The sequence below is a fragment of the Anabrus simplex genome, chromosome 4, assembly GCF_040414725.1.
Source record: "Anabrus simplex isolate iqAnaSimp1 chromosome 4, ASM4041472v1, whole genome shotgun sequence".
In the NCBI taxonomy this organism is placed as follows: Eukaryota; Metazoa; Arthropoda; class Insecta; order Orthoptera; family Tettigoniidae; genus Anabrus; species Anabrus simplex.
This window is the reverse complement of record NC_090268.1, coordinates 260,088,375-260,110,327: the sequence shown is the minus strand read 5'-3', so window position 1 is coordinate 260,110,327 and position 21,953 is coordinate 260,088,375. Positions and strand designations below refer to the sequence as shown.

Genomic DNA, 21,953 nt, shown 5'->3' with positions numbered 1-21,953 from the left:
TGGGCACGAATGGGATTGCCTATTCTTCTCAGATTGACCGTCGAGCATATCGTAAGCATCCTGGAGGAATTACAAGACCACCTGAAAATGCTTTCCATAGTGACGTGGATAGTGATGATGATGATGATGATGAGTCATGTGGAGATATAAACAGACTCTCTGGTAATCAACTCCGGGCTGGTGCTGAACTAGTGTGTACAAAATTAAGTGAAAATGGTACAATCTGTGTGCAAGATGGTGTATTGAGTGAAAATGAAGTAAGTCATGTTATTCATGAAGCAGTACTGTGTACGCCTTCAAATTATTCTGATGATGGTCAACCCAACTGTAAGAAACAAAAAACTTAATAAGCAAGCAGGGCCAAGCATATCTAATCGTGTGAAAAGCAAACAAAACCAGCGTGTGTGGGAAAAGCATGACAGTATGAACAAGTCAAGCACAGAGTTTACTCGACCAAACTTTCTAAACAGTGAATATTCTCCAACGCAATTGTTTGAGCTGTTCTTCGATGATGAAATACTTGATTATATCATTCAGAACATAGTTCAGTACTCTGTTGAAAAAGGTAATGCGTCATTTTCATTGGGAAAACTGAACTTTTCTGTGCAATATTGTTTCTTTCCGGTTACAATGTTATGGCCAGGACAAGAATGTACTGGGAAGCCGCTGAAGATGTACGTCATGTTGGGGTAAGCACAGCAGTGTTGCACAATCGCTTTGAAGAAATTCTTAGATATTTACATTTTTGTGACAATGCTAAACTAGACTGCAAAGACCGTTTCGAAAAAATTCGCCCCGTTTGGACTATGCGAAACGAATGCTGGCTACGTCATTATCCTGGTGATATGCATCTTTCTGTGGACGAGTCAGTGGTTCTCTACTTTGGAAGACACGGTGCCAAGGAACACATTCATGGCAAACCAATATGTTTCGGGTATAAAGTCTGGGCTCTATCGACTCGTCTCGGGTATCTAGTTCAAGGAGAACCTTACCAAGGAGCGGCTACTGGAAACGCAATACCAGAATTGGGAGTAGGTGGCTCAGTTGTTATGGACCTAATTTCAGAACTACTAGAAGGTACTTGGCTCAGCTTGTTCTTTGATAATTATTTTACATCCTTTCGATTGTTGGAAAGGCTGAAGGAGAAAAGCCACGAAGGTACAGGTACCGTACGCCAGAATCAAGCGGAAACTGCTCTACTTCCTGAGATTCATCTCTGTAAAAGAGAGAAACGTGGCAGTTACCACCAGCTAACAGAACGTAACTCAGGTATCACCCTCGTACGCTACAATGATAATGTTACAATAGCCTTAACTGTGTCTGGTGTAGCGCCTGTAGAACATGCCAGAAGATGGAGTAATGCTGAAAAGAAATACATAACAATAATTCAGCCAAGATGAATAATTTTATATAATATGCACATGGGGGGGCATCGATTGGTTGGATCAAAATGTATCTTGTTACCAGATCAGCATCAAAAACAAGAAATGGTACTGTCGTCTAATTGCGCTTCTTCTGAACGTCTCCATGAACAATGCATGGCAACTTTACCGTTTGAACCCAAAGGGCAAAAGGGAAAATTTAGACCTTCTCGGCTTCACACGGTACATCGTTAGGGCATATATCCAATCTTGTGCCACTACACGTCCGAACGCAGGAAGACAGAATACGAATGTATCTTCACGCGTGTTGCCAGAAGTGCGTTTCGATGGGGTATCTCCCACTACCTTGAAACAAAAGCAAGTGCGGTGCACTCGTATGTGGTAAAGCTGCCTGGAAACAGTACAAAAAAATGTAATGTTGGCTGCCATGTCCTTTGCTTCGAGGCATTTCACTCATGCTAAACCAGACTGGATGACGAAAAGCGGAGTGTAACCTCAAAACACGGACTAAACTGTTTTGAAGTTCTCTTAGTTTTCATTTTTTGCTATTTTGCTCAAAATTTGGTATTGTGTGTATAACAAGTACTACAAACATACGAATATTGTCCTTTTGTTTTGAAACAGTGTGCATTTTTAACTGGCACAAAACTGTTCCTCATTTATGTTTTGAATAATATATTTTGTAATATTTTGTGTTTATTCAACACTTGTATGACTAATATTTACTGAGTGTTTAATTATTATGTTCACATGAGCTTAAAATGCGAAGAAAAGTTCCTTTATTGAGCATGTCTTTTATCCTACCCGTCCATGCTCACTGTCGACATACAGTATGTTGACACGGTAAATATCCGCGAAAATATGTTAATGAAATGTAAAATCATCATAACCCTTTCATCTAGGTTACAAAAAAACAACTCTGCTTACAAAATATATTGCAATATCCCACATAAAAATAATTTGGGCAGATATGTGTTAAAAAATGAGGAAAACCTTACAGTGTAAATAAAATGATGCTTAATGACGTTTTTAATTTGAAAACCCTTTCAGGAGAAATTGGCAAAAAATAAATACAGGTCAGAAGGTAAAAATAATAAAGGTGAAATAAAGGTGTTGAAAGTGAACAAAGACTGTCCTGGGTCATTTTTCTAAAAGAGAGGGTGTGATGTAGATATACAAGGAAGTTTGTACTAGGTATCGTCAATGCAGAAGACATGTTACCTGCTTGAATATGCAATATGCATACACTCAGAGGGGAAAAGTATAAGTACTGAAAAAGAAGGACCTGATGCAGCTTTCTTTCAAATGTGATATCGACTCATTACCGTGATTACTATAAAAACTTGCCAGAAGCTTGATTTGTTCTGGGCGATTTCCGACAAAAGAGTAGCGTTACAAAAATGTTGCAAAGTTTGGGCTGGGAAGACTTGGGAGAAAGGAGACGAGCTGCTTGACTAAGTGGTATGTTCCGAGCTGTCAGTGGAGAGATGGTGTCGGAGGACATCATTTGACGAATAAGTTTGAGTGGTGTCTTTAAAAGTAGGAAAGATCACAATATGAAGATAAAGTTGGAATTCAAGAGGACAAATTGGGGCAAATATTTGTTTATAGGAGGGGAGTTAGGGATTGGAATAACTTACCAAGGGAGATGTTCAATAAATTTCCAATTTCTTTGCAATCATTTAAGAAAAGGCTAGGAAAACAACAGATAGGGAATCTGCCACCTGGGCGACTGCCCTAAATGCAGATCAGTAGTGATTGATTGATTGTTTGTTTGCTTGATTGATTGATTGATTGATTGATTGATTGATTGATTGATTGATTGATTTTCTTACAGCCCACTGATGACCCAATTGTAATATGTGATTTTCATCAAAACGGTATCACCTCCAACTCATCTATATTAGAATTAGCATATTGTCTGTATATTTAACATTTTTGCCTCATAATTTGTTTTGATTTTGGATTAGGAACACACACACACAAAAAGAAAATCATTTGCAAAGTCTCTTCGACTGAATGCTGAGAAGCATGACAGTGTATCATAATAAAATATGTCATGTCATATACTAGTATGCCATAAACGTCAGATTGTTATGAATTAGAAGTGTTCATCCATGAAATAAAAGGAAACTAACGTAATTTTCCATTTTCTTTACAGAGTGATCCATACTGTAGTATTCAGAAACTTACTGAGAAATTTATTGTTGAATTACAAAATGAGTTTCCCTCTACAATATCAACCGTGTTCCGTACTGGAGAGAAGTTGAGTGCTGACAATCTTTCTCATACACCTGAAGAATCATGTGTTTTATGTCAGGTAAGGTGATTCAATTAAGATATTGCTGACACCCAAGACTAGAACTATGTATTGTTTATCTCCAGTGATGTTTCTTATTGGTTTGATGATTGCTTCAAATGTTGTTCCACTACTCAGTTTAGACAGTTTCAGTGACTCTATTTCTTCTTTACCGGGTGAGTTGGCTGTGCGGTTAACGCTGCGCAGCTGTGAGCTTGCATCTGGGAGATAGTGGGTTCGAACCCCACTGTCGGCAGCCCTGAAGATGGTTTTCCGTGGTTTCCTATTTTTACACCAGGCAAATGCTGGGGCTGTACATTAAGGCCATGGCCGCTTCCTTCCCATTCCTATCCCATCATTGCCATAAGACCTATCTATGTCGGTGCGACATAAAGCAAAAAAAAATCTTCTTTAGTAACATATTTATATGTATGTATTTTATTGTTCTTGTACCGGGAGGTGCACCTCAACGTCGTGCATTCAAAATCAGTGCCTAAATGAAGTCCTCTATTGGTAAAACAGTGAAACTGAAACTACACCAACTTGGAACTTTAATCAGAAGATGTCGCCACTAAAATATTGAGTGATTTTGTTAATTGTGAAGTTTCCTAAACTGACTGATTGATGTTCATTTATTTTTGGATTGGCAATATTTCATTTTCCTTTCTGCCAGTTTTTGAATCTAGCCAATCCTAATTTCTGTATTTAATTTTCAATCTATCACAGGCTTCTTGTTCGATTTTGAGTGTAACTTTGGAATTGACCAATTAAATTGGGAGGGTGTGGCCGGTTTTGTCTTGAATGATCTCGAATGATCTCGAATCTTCCCTGAGGGTTTATAAACTGCGGCTTTTCAAGTTCCTTGGCCAATTGATCGTCACCTTTCTGAGTGTGTGTTAAGCAGGAGGCGGGCGGCCTCTTTCATCGGCAGCAAGAACATCTACAAGGTAATGGCCACATAACTTTATTCTTTCTTGCTACCTCCGCAGTTTAACCCGAGGGAAAGGTCCGACTCTTTAGTTATGTAACAAGCTTTTCTAAAATGTAACTCTCTTCCGGCTAATGTAAAACCTTCATAAAATCTTTAAATGTAAATCGGGGATAGAGAGTGATGTACCCTCTCAAGCTCTCCTTCACCTTGGTTTGAGGTGACTTCATTTTGTAATGGTTTTGTGCCTGTAATGTGTTAAAGTTATTTCTATACGAGTCACCTCAGTAGTTTGGGAATAGCCCCTGTTTCATCGGCCTAGAGCCCTTTAGGTTTTTTTGGTGTTCATATCTAGGAGTGCAAGTATACGCCTCCATTCATTTTGTGTTCGGGCCATTAATTTAACCTGTTATTCTTATTCCACGAAGGCCCAGTAGGTTTGGTATTTAACACCCCTGTAAAAATAAGTTCCATTTGTAAATGGTGGTTTGAGAGACCTGTGATTGATGTAATGTTGCCTTGAGTAGGCAGTATGGAACCAAGAGCCTGTTAGCTCTTTTTCAAATTTTGTAATTGTAAAGGGTGCCTCTAGAAGGCTAGAAATTGTATTAGGGAGCAAGTGCTCCATGAATTAGGGGATTTCTGCCCTTGAATAAATTTGTGCTCTTTGTAAATTTGAGCTGGGAGCTCAGAAATTGTGAAGCAAGGGGCTTGAAGCCCAGGATTTGTAAAAATCACTAAAATTTGGATCTTTCTTGTTTCTAGTTTGTCATTGTACCTGATATATTATTGTATTCACTCAGTGAAAGATTGTTAAGTTTGAAGTTCTAAAAAAAAAATATAACCTTTTACAATTTTAATTTTCTTGATACTGTAGATAGACCCATTCACCCCGGCAGCTTCTTTAACCTCTTTCTGCTCCACGGGTATCCCCATAACAATTCTCATAGCCTTCTGCTGGATGGATTAAAATATGTATAGTTCAGAGGTCTACTAGATTTTTTTTGTCTGTCTGGTTAGGAGCGCACGGCTGTGAGCTTGCATCCGGGAGATAGTGGGTTCGAATCCTACTGTCGGCAGCCCTGAAAATGGTTTTCTGTGGTTTCCCATTTTCACACCAGGCAAATGATGGGGCTATACCTTAATTAAGGCCAAGGCCGCTTTCATCCCATTCCTAGCCCCTTCCTGTCCATCGTCGCCATAAGACCTATCTGTGTCGGTGCGACGTAAAGCAATTAGAAAAAAATACATTTTTTGTTTACGTCTTCTCTCGGTCATTCATCAGAAATATACTTTACATTTTTGAGGGGCCTTAACAAAAGAAATTGTAAATGTGAAGAAAATAGTTGTGAATAAAATTATTTAAATTATTTAAGAATCATCTTACTTTTTTTAGTCACAGCCATATCATTAATTGTTCCTTCAAATAGTGATAATGAGTCATAATCTCTCCCAGAATTGACACATCAGTAGAGGCAGGAATTTGCCTATTTTACTCCTGTGTTCAGAGACATAGGCTTTTGAGATATAAATCTGTTTTAGGTTTTTTTTAGCTATATTTCGTTGGTTTTATTGTGCCTATGAATGCCTATTTCAGGTTTTTTTGCCTATTTGGAGTGTAATTGCCTATTTGATGCCTTATGACTGTATTTTTAAAAAGGCGATTTTCTTCCAATGCATTATATTGTAGCTAGTGTGCTCGACAGAATTATCTTCTCTTTTCTCAATATCTGTTTACCCTATGAACAAAAATGGGAATTCTCAGAAATCGCCAGAAATAGTTCTTCTAGGGAAATTTCCATCAGGAGAAACAAGGAAGAATTTGACCTCGAATCCTTCAACCCCTCCAACCTCCTAAGACATATGTGAGAACCAGTCAACTTCGAACTATGTTGCACAACCCATATGCCCTGTACCACCCTTTCGATGCGAACTGTTGTACGCGTACGCTTTATGTTCAGAACGTGTTGTGATTTATTGTGAAGTGGAAGAAGAAGAAGTGTGCAGCAATGCCCAAAGAAAAATCGTTGAAGTCCTACAGAGGATCCCAATTTCACTACGGATGGAAGGGTAATCTGTTAAGCTTGCTGTAAGGAGGTAAGTTCGTTTGTTCCTTTTATCCTTTTTGTGATTGAGACCTATGATCGCATTTCATTGTAGAATGTATAGGCCTATTAATTTATGTATTGTGGCAAGTTGTTTTGTTGCAATGCTGTGTTGGTCGTAAACATTCAGTAATTTTATATTGCTAAAATGTAAATAATCATTAAATTACTGAATGATGAGTGAAAAGGCTGGTGGTCTCTTGTCACAGAATGGATGAAAATTAAATCGGTATTTTGAACTGTGATTCATTTCCCATGAAAATATAGATTTACTGAATGCAATTTTTAAAACTCCCTTTAAAAAATCTTGAATTTTATTACACTTCTGTTCAGCCTTTGCGGAACACAGGTTGCAGATCCAATGTAGCCTGGCTAGGACGATGCCACAGCACGTTTTACAAATTTGCCAAGACTATCTTTATAAGTCCAGGTCAGCGAAAAGACCGTTGGTCTGGATTGGTGAGATCCGGTTAGTAACTGTTATGCTTGGTGGGGGGCGAAGCAGACAGAGTCTGAGGGGCGTAAGTTCCCAGGTTAACAAGCCTCTAGCATCCCCACTAGAGTCTTGCTAAATTGTGACAAAAATAAGGTTATGCGTGCATGTCACGGCAATTTCAAATTACGCGTTTTTTAATTTTCAACGAGGGTCGAGGCCTTGTGGGCACACATGATGCAGGATCTATTGCAGGCAACAGAAAATAGTCATCATGACAGCTATATAAGTAAGAATACTGCAAGGGCGAGCTTGGTGGCTCGTTTTTAAACATAAAGGACGGATCTCTCCTCTACACTACTTCGGTATCGTTTCACATCTTTTTTATTATATTTTTCACCGGGTGAACTCGACACGATACTGCCAAATTATAACTGAAAATCCTTGAGGACATATTTTCATGAAAATTACTACAGTAAAACCTCATTAATTCAAATTCGTTGGGACACAAAAATCGGATTTCGAATTACGTGACTTCAAATTAACCGCCAACACGTACTTCGAAAATGCCAACCCTTGCGGCATCACAATGTATTCTAAGACCCATTACTGCATGTAATTAACCTTGATTCACTGTTTAAAGCCCTCAAATGCCATGGAAAAAAAACTATTTCCAAAATGTATCCAACAAGGTGTATTTACAGTATTCAAATAATGCACTTGGATAACTCACCGACAAACATAACCTCATGCAATGAAATCAAAAGAAAGAAAATGTGATTCAAAAAAGGAGAAATATATAGTGGCTCCCCTGTGCAAGTGCTTCATTCATTGAATTACTGTACTGTATGCATTTTAGATGCCTTGTGCTTGCATGGAAAGTACCTGATGCCCTTAAAACATCGCGGCTTATCGAACTTTCCTATGACTAGTGGAGAAAGTCTCTCGCTTCTGTCCACATCATTCTCTTTGGTCCACATTACAACAGTACAGTGACTATACTTGTACGATTTCCCACCATGGCGCTTCTAAGACCCATTAATGCATGCAAATCACCTTGATTCTCAGTTTAAACTCTTCAAAGGCCATGAAAAGCACTATTTCAGAAATGTATCCAACAAGGTGCATTTACATTATTCAAATTCTGCACTTGTATAAGAGTAGGTGAAAGTGCACAAAGTTACCCCTGCACGTTCCAGAAGACACGTTCTTTCATGATGCGGAGAAATTTTGAATTTAAATTACTCTGTAAAATACTATTTTCTTCAAAATGTAGAGGCAGTTTCGAATTAAAAGTCTGAATTTCGGTAACGAGACAGTCATTATTCTTCAAATTATGAATAATCCGTATTTTGAATTAAACGATTTAAATAACATGCAAAACTGTACCTCATGTGTCCGGGAACGAGAGCTGCTTCGAATTAGGCAAGATTTTGAATTAACCGATTTCGAATTATCGAGGTTCTACTGTAATTCCTTTGTTCTTGTACGTCTGGAAACATCTCTAATAGTCTTCTTTCTTTTTTTTAATTTTATTTTTAATGAAACAAATCCATGATATATACTAAGCATTATTGCCAATTAGCCAAACTGTAGAAAAATAATAAAAATAAAATTGGCACAACTTAAGATATAGGGACAACGACACAGGTTAAAGATCTCGTATCTCAAGATGCACATTATTACATCGGCCGCCATGATGGCTACAACCGTCATGCGAACTTTTTTCAAAGAAGGCGAGCACAAGACTAATTAAGAGAGCACTTCGGCTGATGGCCGGAAGCGCGCTCTGTCAAGGAGAAAACGAGTCATACGTCACGTCCAGGGAATAGATCGACCAAGATCAACTTAGGAATACTGTGATGCATCTGAGTACAGCAGTCTGTATCAACGCAGCCTTTCTACCAATCCACTTTGGGCAGCGATCAACAACTATTTTCTTCAGACCTATGCACTGCAATTTTGGGAGCTAATATGCCTCTGCATAAACCAGAGCATCTTCATATTTCAACAAACTGCTGGTAGCAGTCACCAAGTTGGAGAAGAGTAGCATGCCCCTGGTGGAGTCCTTTAGGATTGTTGAAGTCAGGGGAAGTTTTGACCAAACCTCTGGGAAGGCAGCCGCTGTCAGCGAAATAAAACCAGATGAAGTGACTTCATTGAAGTTTTATTATAGTAATTGAGTGCGTTATTAAATTATAAGTAATTTTTTCATGTCTATTTTGTTGCCTATTTTTTACGTTAGTGCCTCTTTAAATGCCTATTTTGGCTAATTTAAGAGCCTATATGCCTGACCATTTTAACTGTTTTTAGTGCCTATAATTCACATCTCTACACATCAGAATGCTCAACCAGAGTATATGTTGTTCTCTCAAATTGTGATAACCAAGTCATAATCTCCTCTGGAACGTTACGACACATCAGAAAGCACATGGCTGTCTCAAGATCAGGGGCGGCCAACCCACTAGTGGTTTGCACATATTAGTAGTACATACAACATACATTACATCTTTTTTTTTTTTTGGTGGACTTTATACATTTTAGCATTCAATATGCAAGCCTGTGTGAATTTACTAAATGCTTTCATGGTCTTCTATTTGCCACTGGCTCTGCAGTTTCATGTAGTTTCACACCTGTCATCATTAAAAACAGAATCTAACAATTATTGTCACTTCTCTTAGCTTCTATGGCAGAGTCCATTATTCTTCTAGATAACCTATCTACTTTCATTTGTCTCTCATGACCCTGCTCAAGAGACCAATGTAAAAATAGGTTTGTCTGAAAACTCACTTCTTTCATACAGAATACCATTAATCACAAATGTGAGCTTACTGTATTAACTCTGCTGCACCTTGATTCAATTTTACTTAGTATACTACATACCATCTTCTGAGAATACACATCCTTATCATCATCCTTGTTTCCCTTTATCCAGCTGTAGCCGGGTAGGGGCAAATATGGTTCCTCTCCACTTTCTTCGGTAGGGGACGCCCTAACATTTTCCCATGCACTATATCTGCTTTATCCACATAGGCTATTGTTACAATGGGCTCGCCACACCCAAAGGCATTTTATACCTACTGCCAGGTTCAAAATTAGGCCGCCCCTAACATGGAGTCAGGCGCCTTTCGTAGCCACTCCTCTGGAGTACAGACGCTACAGGTTTGCTTCTTCTGCCATCCCCACCGTACCGAAGTCCACCTTCTCCGCCATAGATGCCGTTGAGGTCTTCACTTGTAACCCTGGGCTGGGAACCCATACCAGATGTTACACACCGGGTCAGTGTGCTCTGGGACTCACATAGGCAGGGGTGCCACTCCCTGGGTAGAGCTGCCTCTGAAAAGGGTACACATCCTAAATACTTGAAATGATAAACCTATTCCAGTTTCATATTCCCTACCTGACATTCACTCCTCTTAGATTTCTTCCCTATTGTCATCACTTTATTCTTAGTCATGTTAATTTTCATATCATACTCATGTCTTTTCAAGCTCCAGGATATTAGACTGATGGTTTTCAGCACAGTTTGCCATTAACACCAAGTCATCATCATAGGCCAAACTGCTGCCTGAATTCCTCCCTGCCATTTCTTTAAACCTTTCAGTAAATTAAACTAACCCATATAACTACTTAAAACCAAGAACTCATTTTACCACCAATTTTCACTACAATCAAATTACCAACATAAATGCCTTTGATTGATTGTAACAACGTACCCCAGTACAGCTGACATCTTTTCATGTGGTACTCTCTCGGACACCTTCTCTAGATCTATGATACATAAATATATACTGTCTAATCCTCTCATAGAATTTTTCAGTTACTTCATCATACTGAAAATCTGGTCCTGACTTTGATCTGGAACCACATAGATTTTCATCCACCTTACACTCCATCGTATATCAGTTTAATATTTTAGAACCATACTTACCAAAACATACTGTGTTTTGTATGTGCTGCTGTTATGGTTTTCTACTGGAAGGTTATTTAAAGAAAAACATTTTCAGATATCACTGCATAATTCATCAGGAAACCCTCTGCACCAAGGACATGAAATGGTTATCTGTATTTTATTCAGTGTCTTCCTCCCTATCAAGTTTCAAGTGCTACAAGACATACTGGTTTTGGTTTGGGTCAACCTACTTATGTGATAAAAATTTCTGTTGAGAACATGATGGTAAAAGAGTATCGATCAACAGTAACTGATCAACATCTTAAGAACTTGTAGTTTCTGGCAACATCATTTACAAACCCCAACTTTGAAGAACTCGTGAATGGAAAAGGCATTCAGAAGACTCACTAAGAATTAGGCTTGTTTTGTTTCATATCATTGCTATCAGTATAGATTTTTTATTGATAATGCAAATTTACTGTACTCTTATTTAAAGATGTAGTAGCCATTTATTAGAAATGTTTTTGATTCAAATATACATTATTTTCCTCTTCTTACATACTATTGTATTGTAATCCCACAGAAATTTTTAAAACCATCCAATGTTAATTATTTCTAGCATCTTTGTCTAGAGGGATTGTGATAGGGTAGAGTGGTGTATTTGAACTGCAGATTGATTACTCCTGCTCTAGGCCATTGACATTATCCTTAAAATCCATGAGAATGTACATGGGTTCTTCATCACTATCAACATTATCTTCCTCAACAAGATTTCACTGATTGTCTCGAACTATTACATGGAAATTAATTTCATATTTCTACCTAGCTGAGGAAAGCAACGGGAAACTACCTCACTCCTCATTTCCCTAGTATGCTCTTCAGTGATGTCTAGGCTATCTATGACAGCTGTTGGCGGAACTGTGGAGGATCAAACCAGCCTTCGGGCTGAATACCCAACAACACGCAACCTAGCTGATGTCATGCTGTCCAAGCATCCTATGGTAATACAGCTTGAAATTTTGTATTATCTTTAGTCAGCAGTAACAGCATTTTCATCAGCATTAACATAATCTTAGAATGATATACAGTCTTCTATTTCCCTTCCTTCCTCATCATCATTGTCAGCATCATCAGGGCCTTCACCTTTCAAAATTCTGCTTTACAAAGCAGTAGCAGGCTGTAAGTTCCAAAACTTCTTGCCATGGAGCTGGGATGTAATGCACTGCATATCGTATAAGAGAGCAAAGGCTCATGATTTTCTTCAATTGAAAAGGAAAAAAAAAAAAAAGAAGAAGAAGAAGAAAAAAACAAGAAAAGAAAAGGAAAGTTATTACAGGAAACAGTTGAAAGTTTTGGTATGCTGTAAAGAACTTCAGGCAGTGAACTTCACATAAGCATTACAAGAATATGGGAAAAAAATATCGGAAAATATGGTATTGCCAGTAAAACATGTACTGTATTTTTACTTAGTATTTCTAGTCAGAGTTCATATAGCAGATGATATGTTGTCCAATCATATGTTAATATAGGTTGAAATTGCTTATTTTACCAGAGTCCAGTGATTGGTGCAGTATGTAGAAACATCTCTCCAGTCGTATGTATTTTGATGTGTTGGGAGCATGTGCCACCCTTCTGTCCACAATGATCTCCCAACCACTTGCACTCATTTTTTCATCAATACTGCAAAGCTGATCTTTTAAAGCTTTCTTTGATTATCTATGGACCTGTGGTTTCTTGCCTATTTTGCAGAAAGTATGACTATTTTTACTGTAGTTAGCAGGGCCAGCTATTTGTACTTGTTGCTGTTACTGTACAACAGATCAGTCAGCATGCAATTTAGCTTGTTTCTCTGCATGGAAATTCTCATCCCCAGATGTTGCTTTGTGGATAAGCATTAAGTTAAAGAACAGACCTCTCTCAGATATTTTAAGAGAACCCTGAAGAGTATACTGGAACATATGTACCTTCAAACGGTTTTCCTTCCACTTGCACACAATGTCCTCATTATCAACACTGTAACTCTCATTGCTAAAGATCCATGAAATTCAAAAGGCACGGTAACACAACCTTTTTTTTTTTTTTTCAACTTTTCTTTGAATATTAAGCTCATAATTGACCTATTTAATTTTTAAAAAATATGTTTTTTTAATCACAAAATAATGTGAAATCAGAAAATAATCCAAAATCACACTGAACCACAATTTAATAGGAATTTTATATTTGATTTTGGTAAAAATTATGCTTATCACAGCAACACACTCTGACAGATACATGAATGCAGCCAGCTTCGTGGCACCAATGTGTTTTGGGTGCATTCTTTGTACTATGCAAAGCGTTTCCTATATAGTGGTGTGTCTGTAGATTAAGACCACGTTATGATATTTTTTAAGCTATAACTTTCATAATACAGGGTTTTTCATATAGAACCTAACCACTTACATGTGGCTGAACCAAGGCCAGCTTCTTCCTTCCCCCGCTGTAGTCAGTAGTCAATGTTCATTTGCCAAGAACAACGTATATTTGTATATATGAAGGTAGATCAAATATAAATGGGAATTTGAATGTAACGCTGCTGTTAGTAATAATTCGGAGGCGGAGCTTTGGCGGAATTCTGGTGGGGGTGTCTGGAGAAGGGGTTTGCACATGCGAATGACAGTGGAGGGCTGGGCTGCTTCAATATGTCATCAGTGAGCAAGAGGTGCACACGTCTGTTGCGCAATGCATTAAAATTTCTTGCAAAAGAGGGCACCAATCCTTCCGAAATTTTGAGACAGCTCTGCGCACAGTTTGGGGAAGAAACACTTTTGCAGATTCGAGCGCATGAGTGGGCTAAAATAATTTGTTTTGGGAAGAGAAGCTATGGTAAATGAACCTCATGAAAGGAGACCACGGACAAGCATTACTGCAGACAGTATTGTTGCTATTTGTGACATTATTGGTGAACATCGGCGAATACAAATTTTGCAAATTATTTTAGCCATAGGAATAAGTTGTGGAAGTGTTCAATCCATCATCCAAGATTAACTCCATTTCAGAAAATTGTCTGTCATCTCCTCATCTCCTCAACCAGGAACAAAAAACTTTACGCCAGGAAGTTTGTCAGAGACTCCTTCATCACCACGAGGAGGAAGGAAAGGATTTCTTGTGTTGTATCGTGACTTGTGATGAAACTTGGGTGCATCATTACATCCCAGAGTCAAAGCAAGCAAGCATGGAGTGACGGTGAAGAGACAAAGCAGGTCCGGTCAAGGGCAGAACACGCCCATCTGCTGGAAAGGTACTTGCAACCGTTTTCTGGGACTTCGCAGGCGTTTTGCTGGTGGATTTTCTTCACAAACAAAGAACAATTAATGCAGCCTATTGCTGTCACCTTTTGGAGGAAGCAAAAGCTGCGTATTGCAACAAGCGACACCAGCAACCGATCCGAAACATCATTCTTCTCCATGACAATGCCAGGCCATATACTGCCATTTTAACGCAGAAAAAACTGGAGGAAATTCACTAGACACCTCTGGAATTCCCTCCGTACAGTCCAGATACATTGCCCTGCAACTACAATTTGTTTGGACCACTCAAACAAGATCTACGAGGACAGCGGTTCGATGATAATGCAAGTGTAGAAGAATTCGTACGCAACTGGCTCTGCACACTTCCCTCTTCTTTCTATCAGGGCGGCATCAAACCTTACCAATCCAGTATCGAAGGCAAGACATTATATAGAAAAGTGATCTCTATATGTATTTTTTTGGTTGATGCAATAAATTGTAAAAAATAATTCCCGTTTATATTTGATCTGCCCTCGTATATACAGTACAAAAGCCAAATACCCACTATTCCCCCTTGGACCTTTTTTTTTTTTTTTAAATGGGTGCAATGCCCTGCTGTTTTAAATACTGCCCAGCTAACATAGCCTAGAAATGTGCTAGTTTTGTAATAATGATACATATTTGTGTCAATGGGTGTTCCAAGTTAAAATGTAAATACTGTAAAACTATTTATTTAAGTGATGAATCTTAATTATTGTCAGCATAATTGCACCTGTTACATTGGAATTTAAATGTTTAGTGTCATGCATAAGCAGCGTCTCGATTAGCATGGAATTGCATGTGAGCACTCTATCCATATGATGTCAGAAACCCGTATAGCACTCCACAGGAACAGAGTGGTAAGCACCGGTGTTACAGGATTATAATTGAGCAGTAGAATAGTAGAAGTTCAGAATACTCTGTTATGTCTTATTTGTGAAAATAACACTAAAATAGTTCAATTTTGCAGTTAGTGTTTACCTGTTCTGATATTATTGTTAACCCTATTAGAGCCAAGTGAATTCCTGAAAAGTTAATCAGAGGTGTCACATTTTGCTTATGCATATTTTCGGTGAATGTTATCTGTTATGTATTAAAGAAGAGACCTTGTATTAATTTATCTTTTCCTCTAAAAATCTTTATTATAAAAAAATTACACAAATAATGAAATGCAAAACTGAGAATTCAAGTAATGAAAATTCAAATTTTTTTCCTGCTACTTGCTTTACATCGCACTGACACAGATAGTTCTTATGGCAATGATGGGACAGGAAATGCCTAGGAGTGGGAAGGAAGCGGCTGTGGCCTTAATTAAGGTACAGTCCCAGCATTTGTCTAGTGTGAAAATGGGAAACCACGAAAAACCATCTTCAGGGCTGCTGACAGTGGGGTTCAAACCCACTATCACCCGGATGCAAGCTCACAGCTGCGCGACCCTAACCGCACGGCCAACTCGCCCGGTATTCACAATTTTAGGCATAGTTCTGAATATTTATTTGCATGCCAAATATTTGAAGTACAGAACATAATCATTGTCTCTTCCTAAGGTATTTGTGTAATCGGCTAGATCATCATTTGTAAATTGGTATGTTTTGATGTAAGTCCATGGTCGTCTTTGACAATTTTCACGCAATATTATCATTTTAAAAATATGTAACATGAGAAAGAACCATATACTTTCCTTGGAAAGAATTCATTGATATATGCTACATCATCATCATCATCATCATCATTTCCCCTTATCCAGCTTCTGCCGGGTCGGGGTATTTATGGTACTTCTCCATCTTCCTCTTTCGTTCCACCATTTCTCTTCGACGATCTTGTCCCAATTTAAATTTTGTCTTCTTATGCTGCTCTTCACTGATCCGATCCATTTTGTTCTAGATTTTCCTCTTGCTCTCTTGCCCTCGCAATTTGCCTCCAGCATCTGTCTTGGAATTCTATTCTCCTCCATCCTCTTTACATGTCTAGACCAACTTGGTATATTCTTTTCAACTCTCTCATTTAGCTTTCCTTTCCCAACTTTCTTCCTAACATCTTCATTTCTCACTCTTCTTTTTCCTTGTCTTTCCTATCATACTTCTTAGGAATTTCATCTCACTGGCTTGAATTCTTCTATCTTGCCTGCAAGCCAAGTCAAGTCCGAGTCTCAACTGCATAAGTCATAGTACATTTTGTACATTATCTCTTTACTTTTCCTTGAAACTACTTTGCTCCAAACTTCTTACACTTTGGTAGAATGCATTACTCTGCTGTACCTTACTGCTAATCTCCATGTCCACCCTAGCATTTTGCATTAATTCTCTTCCTAGGTATTTAAAGCTGTCCATAATTTCCAGACTGACTTCCAATTTTCACAGTGCCCCTTCCTTGCCTTTCGCTTCTCGACATCACTATAGTTTTACTTTTCTCTGTACTGATTTTCATGCCATACTTCTCAATTTTTTCGTTCAGTACATCTTATTGTTGTTGTTGCACCTCTTTGCTGTTCTTTCCCCAGATCACATAATCTGCAAATAGCAGTATCTTCATCTCTTTATCTCCATAGACTTTCTTTGTTTCCTTTACAATTTCATCCATGACCATAATAAACAAAAGAGGTGACAGCACACTCCTCTGTCTTAGTCCAGTCTTATTCCTAAACCATTCTGTCTTTCCAATTGGGGTCAGTAGTCTGCTAACACAGTTGTTGTACATTGCTTGCACCATTTCTGACATTTCTCTTCTATAAGTCTCTTTTTAACCATGGTTAACCTTCTCTCTGAGTACACCATCATATGCCTTTTCTATATCTATGAAAGTCATGACCAGATCCTTTCCATATTCCTAGTTCTTTTCCATCAGCTGTCTCATGATAAAGATTTTGCTAGTGGCTTTACGTCGCACCGACACAGATAGGTCTTATGGTGACGATGGGATAGGAAAGGGCTAGGAGTTCGAAGTAAGCAGCTGTGGCCTTAATCAAAGTAAGCCCCAGCATTTGCCTGGTGTGAAAATGGGAAACCATGGAAAACCACCTTCAGGGCTGCCGACAGTGGGATTCGAACCCGCTGTCGCCCAGATGCAAGTTCACAGCTGCGCGCCTCTAACCACACAGCCAACTTGCCCAGTATGCTAAAGATTGGGTCCACTGTAGATCTTCCACCCCTAAAGCCATATTGTTCTTCTTGTAATTCTCCTTCAGTCTTTCTTCTCATTCTTCTTTCTAATATCCTTTCCAGCATTTTAACTACTTGCGATATAAATGTGATTCCTCTATAGTTAACACAAACTTTCTTGTCCCCTTTCTTAAACACTGGTATTATTATCCCTTTTTTTCAGTCTTCTGGTACACATTTGTGTTATCATTTCCACACTGATTTCATCCATCCCTGTTGCTTTTACCATCTTCAACTTTGGTACCGCTAACTCCACCTCTCGCATTGCTATATCATCCTTTGTTATTGAGTCCTCACACTGTATTGCTTCTATATCCCCTGTACAGTTATTCACATTCAATAGCTTATCAAAATACTCCTTCCATCTTCTCCTTATCTCTTCTGGGTGTGTTAACAGTTCCCCATCTACCTTTTTAACTAGCTTTGTGGTAACTCTTTCTGTCCTCTTACTTCTTATAACTGCCTGCTGTCATTTCTTGATGGATGCAGTACTTTTGCATCCATCTCTTGGCACAGGCCAGAGTAAAGTGTAGCTTCCACCGAAGTCCCAGTCAACATCCATGGCTGTGACAATATGGAAGTTGCTGGAGTATGGGTAGTGCTAAGTAATGACGTTCGGAGCACGACTAGTGCATCTGAGTGTTATGAAAGGTGTTGCTCATAGGGTCAGTCGTGCTGCAATAGTACTTTCTAATCCAGTGAGGAAAGCAATGGCAAACTACCTCACTCCTCATCTTGCCTAGTACGCCTCATTTTGGTGCTGCCATTGGTTTTTGGGGTTTCCTTATAACCGCATAACCTTTGGTGGTGCTATTTGAGGATCCAACCAGCCTCTGGGCTGATGACCTAACAGACAGACTTCTTATAAGTCCATACAGCATCCTTTTTCTGCCACTTACACCCGCTTCCATTTTTTATGTAAATTCTTCCCAGCTCTTCTTCTTTTCTTCTCCTACCACCATCTTACATCTCAGTTTACTGTTGAGATACTTCCTTTCTTCTGTTTGATCTCAGATCCATTCTTGCCAGGCTGTCTTCTTTTCTTTCACCACTTTCCTCACTTCCTCATTCCATCATGGTGTCTCCTTTTCTTTCACTCTTGTAGATGTCCTGCCACAAGCACTCTCTGCTGCACTAACAAATGCCTTTTTAAAATTGGCCTAGTCTTCTTCTACATTTTCCACTTCAATAACTGGGATTTGTTGCTTTAATTTCTCCTGAAACTCTTCCTATACATTTTTGTCTTTCAATTTCCATACCTTTATTTTGCTTTCTCTTATCTGTTTTAGTTTTTCCATTTTTCCCAATTGTAATTTTGCCACCACAACTCTATGGTCCCCATCAAATGCTTCTCCTGGTAAAGCTGTCACATCCATCAACTTCCTGCGATTTGTCCTTTCCACCAAAAGTAGTCAATTACTGATTTTGTTCTTCTGGCACCCCACCTATATCTCGTAATTTTCCTGTTGTTTTTCTTTCGAAACCATGTATTCCCCGCTCTAAGTCCATTCCTTTCACAGAAGTCCACTAGTTCTTCTCCTTCTCGATTCGTTTTCCTATATCCATATGGTCCAATGACTTCTTCCTTTCCTTGTCTCTCATTTCTGCCTTGTGCATTCAGATCTCCCATAATAACCACTTCCACACCTGAAATTTCTCTTTCTAATTTCTCCAAGAATCCTTCAGTATCTTCTTCCCTGTTTCCTGTCTGTGGTGCATACACTTGTATGATGTCCATCACTTCATTCTTCATCTTTAGTCTAATCTTCATTATTCTGTCACTCACACATTCTACCACTTCAACAGACCCCGCCAATTGCTTCGAAATGATTAGTCTCACGCCATTTATTGCCTCTTGGCCACCACTCCATTATAATGTGTATCCTTTCCTGAATTTCTTCCTTCTGTTACCTTTCCATTTCACTTCACTCAGCCCCATCATTTCCACCTTCTCCTTCTCCATGAAATCTACTACTTCCTTCGCCTTTCCTGGCAGGGTCATAGGATTTACTATTGCTATCTTAATGTTGTTTACTGGTCGTCCATTTCTCACAGTTCCCCCAGTGTCCTGAGAACTGCACATCGCTTTAAGCAGGGGGCGTCTAGCCTTTTCCGAGGTTGATTTCCTAGTACCATACCATATATAGCAGGGGTGGCCACTAACCTTAGTTCTGGGAGCCGCAAATTTAGGAGACAAAATTGGGAGTATGTTTAGAAATTGGTTTATAAAATGAAGACGCGTTTTTCATTTTATAACAAACGAAGGAACATTTATTGTCTACACTGCACAGAATATTATTGTTCAGGTACACATCAAGGAATGAAATTTTGGGTAGTGCTTTTTCGAGTGTTCATTTCTGCTGTTAGTTTTTGAAATCCGGCTGATAATTGGTAAGCGCAGTTCGCTCAAGTTCACTTCAATGTTCATCGGTTAGTTCAGATCGATATTTAGATTTAATGAATTTAAGTGTTGAGTACAGTGATTCACACACATAATGAGTCCCAATGATTGAGATAAGTCTCTTGGCACACTCGTTTGTTTGTGGGTATGTTTCTGGAACATTCTTCCAAAATTCTATGGTAGAAACGCCATTTCGCTTGAGACCTTTTAGTCCTTCGTCCTCTTGCAGTTCTAGTAGCGTCAAATCTACAGCTGCTGTATCCTTTGTTATTGGTGATGAAACAGGAAAATCATCGCCCACAACATCAACAGAAATATGATTTTCCAGGAATGAAAATGAAGGTTTAAGTGATCTCAAATCATTAAAGCTGCCATTGATTTCTTCAGCAAGGCCAGACATTTTACTCATGTAATCATCAGTTTCCACCTGAACGTCTGGAAGGCTTTCAGTAATTTTCTTCAAACATTTGAAGTGAGGAAATATTTTAGTCTGAAGGTTTTTCCCAAAAAGTTTTAACTTGCTGTGAAAGCTAAATGCAGTCTAGGCCAAATCAGAAGTAAGTTTTTGTCTTCCTTGCAAAGATATGTTTAGCGTTCTTAAATGCTGGACCACATCTGTCAAAATAGCCAAATCTAGCAAAAACTGGGGGTCATTAAGTTCAGGGTATGGTTTTCCTTTTTCTTCCATAAACGGTTTGGTTGGATCAAGTTATTCAAAAACTATGACAAGAACATTGCTTACTGATAGCCAACTTACCAAGCAGTACCAAGATACATCATCAGGAAACTCATCATTGTTCATATCTTCTATAAAAGATTTGAACTGTCAGTGTGTTTTGGCACATGAGCGAATACAGTTCACAACTTTAGAACTACCTGCATAATATGCGGGTACTGAAAATAATTTGCTGCTGAATGTTCTCTGTGAATAATACAATGTACAGGTAGGAAATCAGGAAATGATGTGTCAGCATTTAAACGCCCAATAATCCCTTGTTTCGTGCAAGTCATAGATGGTGCACCATCTGTAGCAATGCTTACAATATTACCGATAGGCACTGAATTTTTCTGTAAAACACCATCCAGGGCTTCTTGAATGTCACATTCACGAGTAATATCCCTCAAATTTACCAGGTCTAAAAGTTCTTCCACCACCTGAAAGTCCTTTGACACATACCTCACAAATATGGCTAGTTGGGGTTTATCTTTGATGTCAGTAGACTCGTCCAGAGCCAGACTTATTGCTGAGCACTCACGTAGATTTTTTGTAAATTAGTTAAAATATCCGCATTAATAACAGAAACTCGCCTCTCTATTGTGTGTCTAGCAGCGGGCATTTCGTTGATCAGTTTCTGCAGTTTCTTATTATCGGGTTCTAAAACAGAAATAGCTTGTGCCATGTTCTTCTTAAACTCCCCCTCTGTATAAGGCTTTTTTGCTTTTGCAATATTTAAAGCTTCCTTGGTAAAAATTGGCATAACCCTACTCTGACCATGAAATTTTTCCTTTAGTGTTTTTAATTTGGTTTTCCTTAACTGAGAGCCAACAGGAAAATCTTTGTTGAAACCGCTGTGGTTAGTGTCACGATGACGTTTTAGATTACTGGCCTTGAACTGTGATTAAGTTATTTGACACCAAAGACACATTGGCTTACCGTTTCTTTCTACAAAAACGAATTCTTCCTCCCAGTCGGTATTAAAAGCTCGGTTCTCCTCTTGATATTTACGCTTCTTAGACAGCATCGCAACTGATCGGACACCAGGCCACAACTGTACTGAAACAGCACACAACTGCACATAGAAAAGTATCGGCACTCGCTACTGTCTATACGTGAACGGTACTGGCTTCACCTCACAACACTGACTCACTGACACACTCTCCCGCTCAAAGCACTATCTAATGGAAGGCCCCGGAACAATTTTCACCTCCCATCTCTAACCAATGACGTACAGCGCTAATAACGTTAAGCCACACATCGCTGCTACTGACTGTCGCCGGACGCGAGATGTCGTTAGATTCCATTAATTATATAATTTAATATAATAAAGTT

The 21,953-nt window shown here is 38.8% G+C and overlaps 1 protein-coding gene across 2 annotated transcripts in view; it reads left to right on the top strand.

Moving 5' to 3' along the window:
* Ctu2 (Cytosolic thiouridylase subunit 2) overlaps positions 1 to 21,953 on the top strand; it is a 127,351-nt gene that overhangs the window by 82,856 nt on the left and 22,542 nt on the right. For both annotated transcript variants that reach the window (XM_067145516.2, XM_067145513.2), the window contains exon 7: positions 3,544 to 3,702. In XM_067145516.2, coding sequence (XP_067001617.2) covers positions 3,544 to 3,702 — 159 coding nt within the window. The remainder of the gene's footprint in view (positions 1 to 3,543; positions 3,703 to 21,953) is intronic.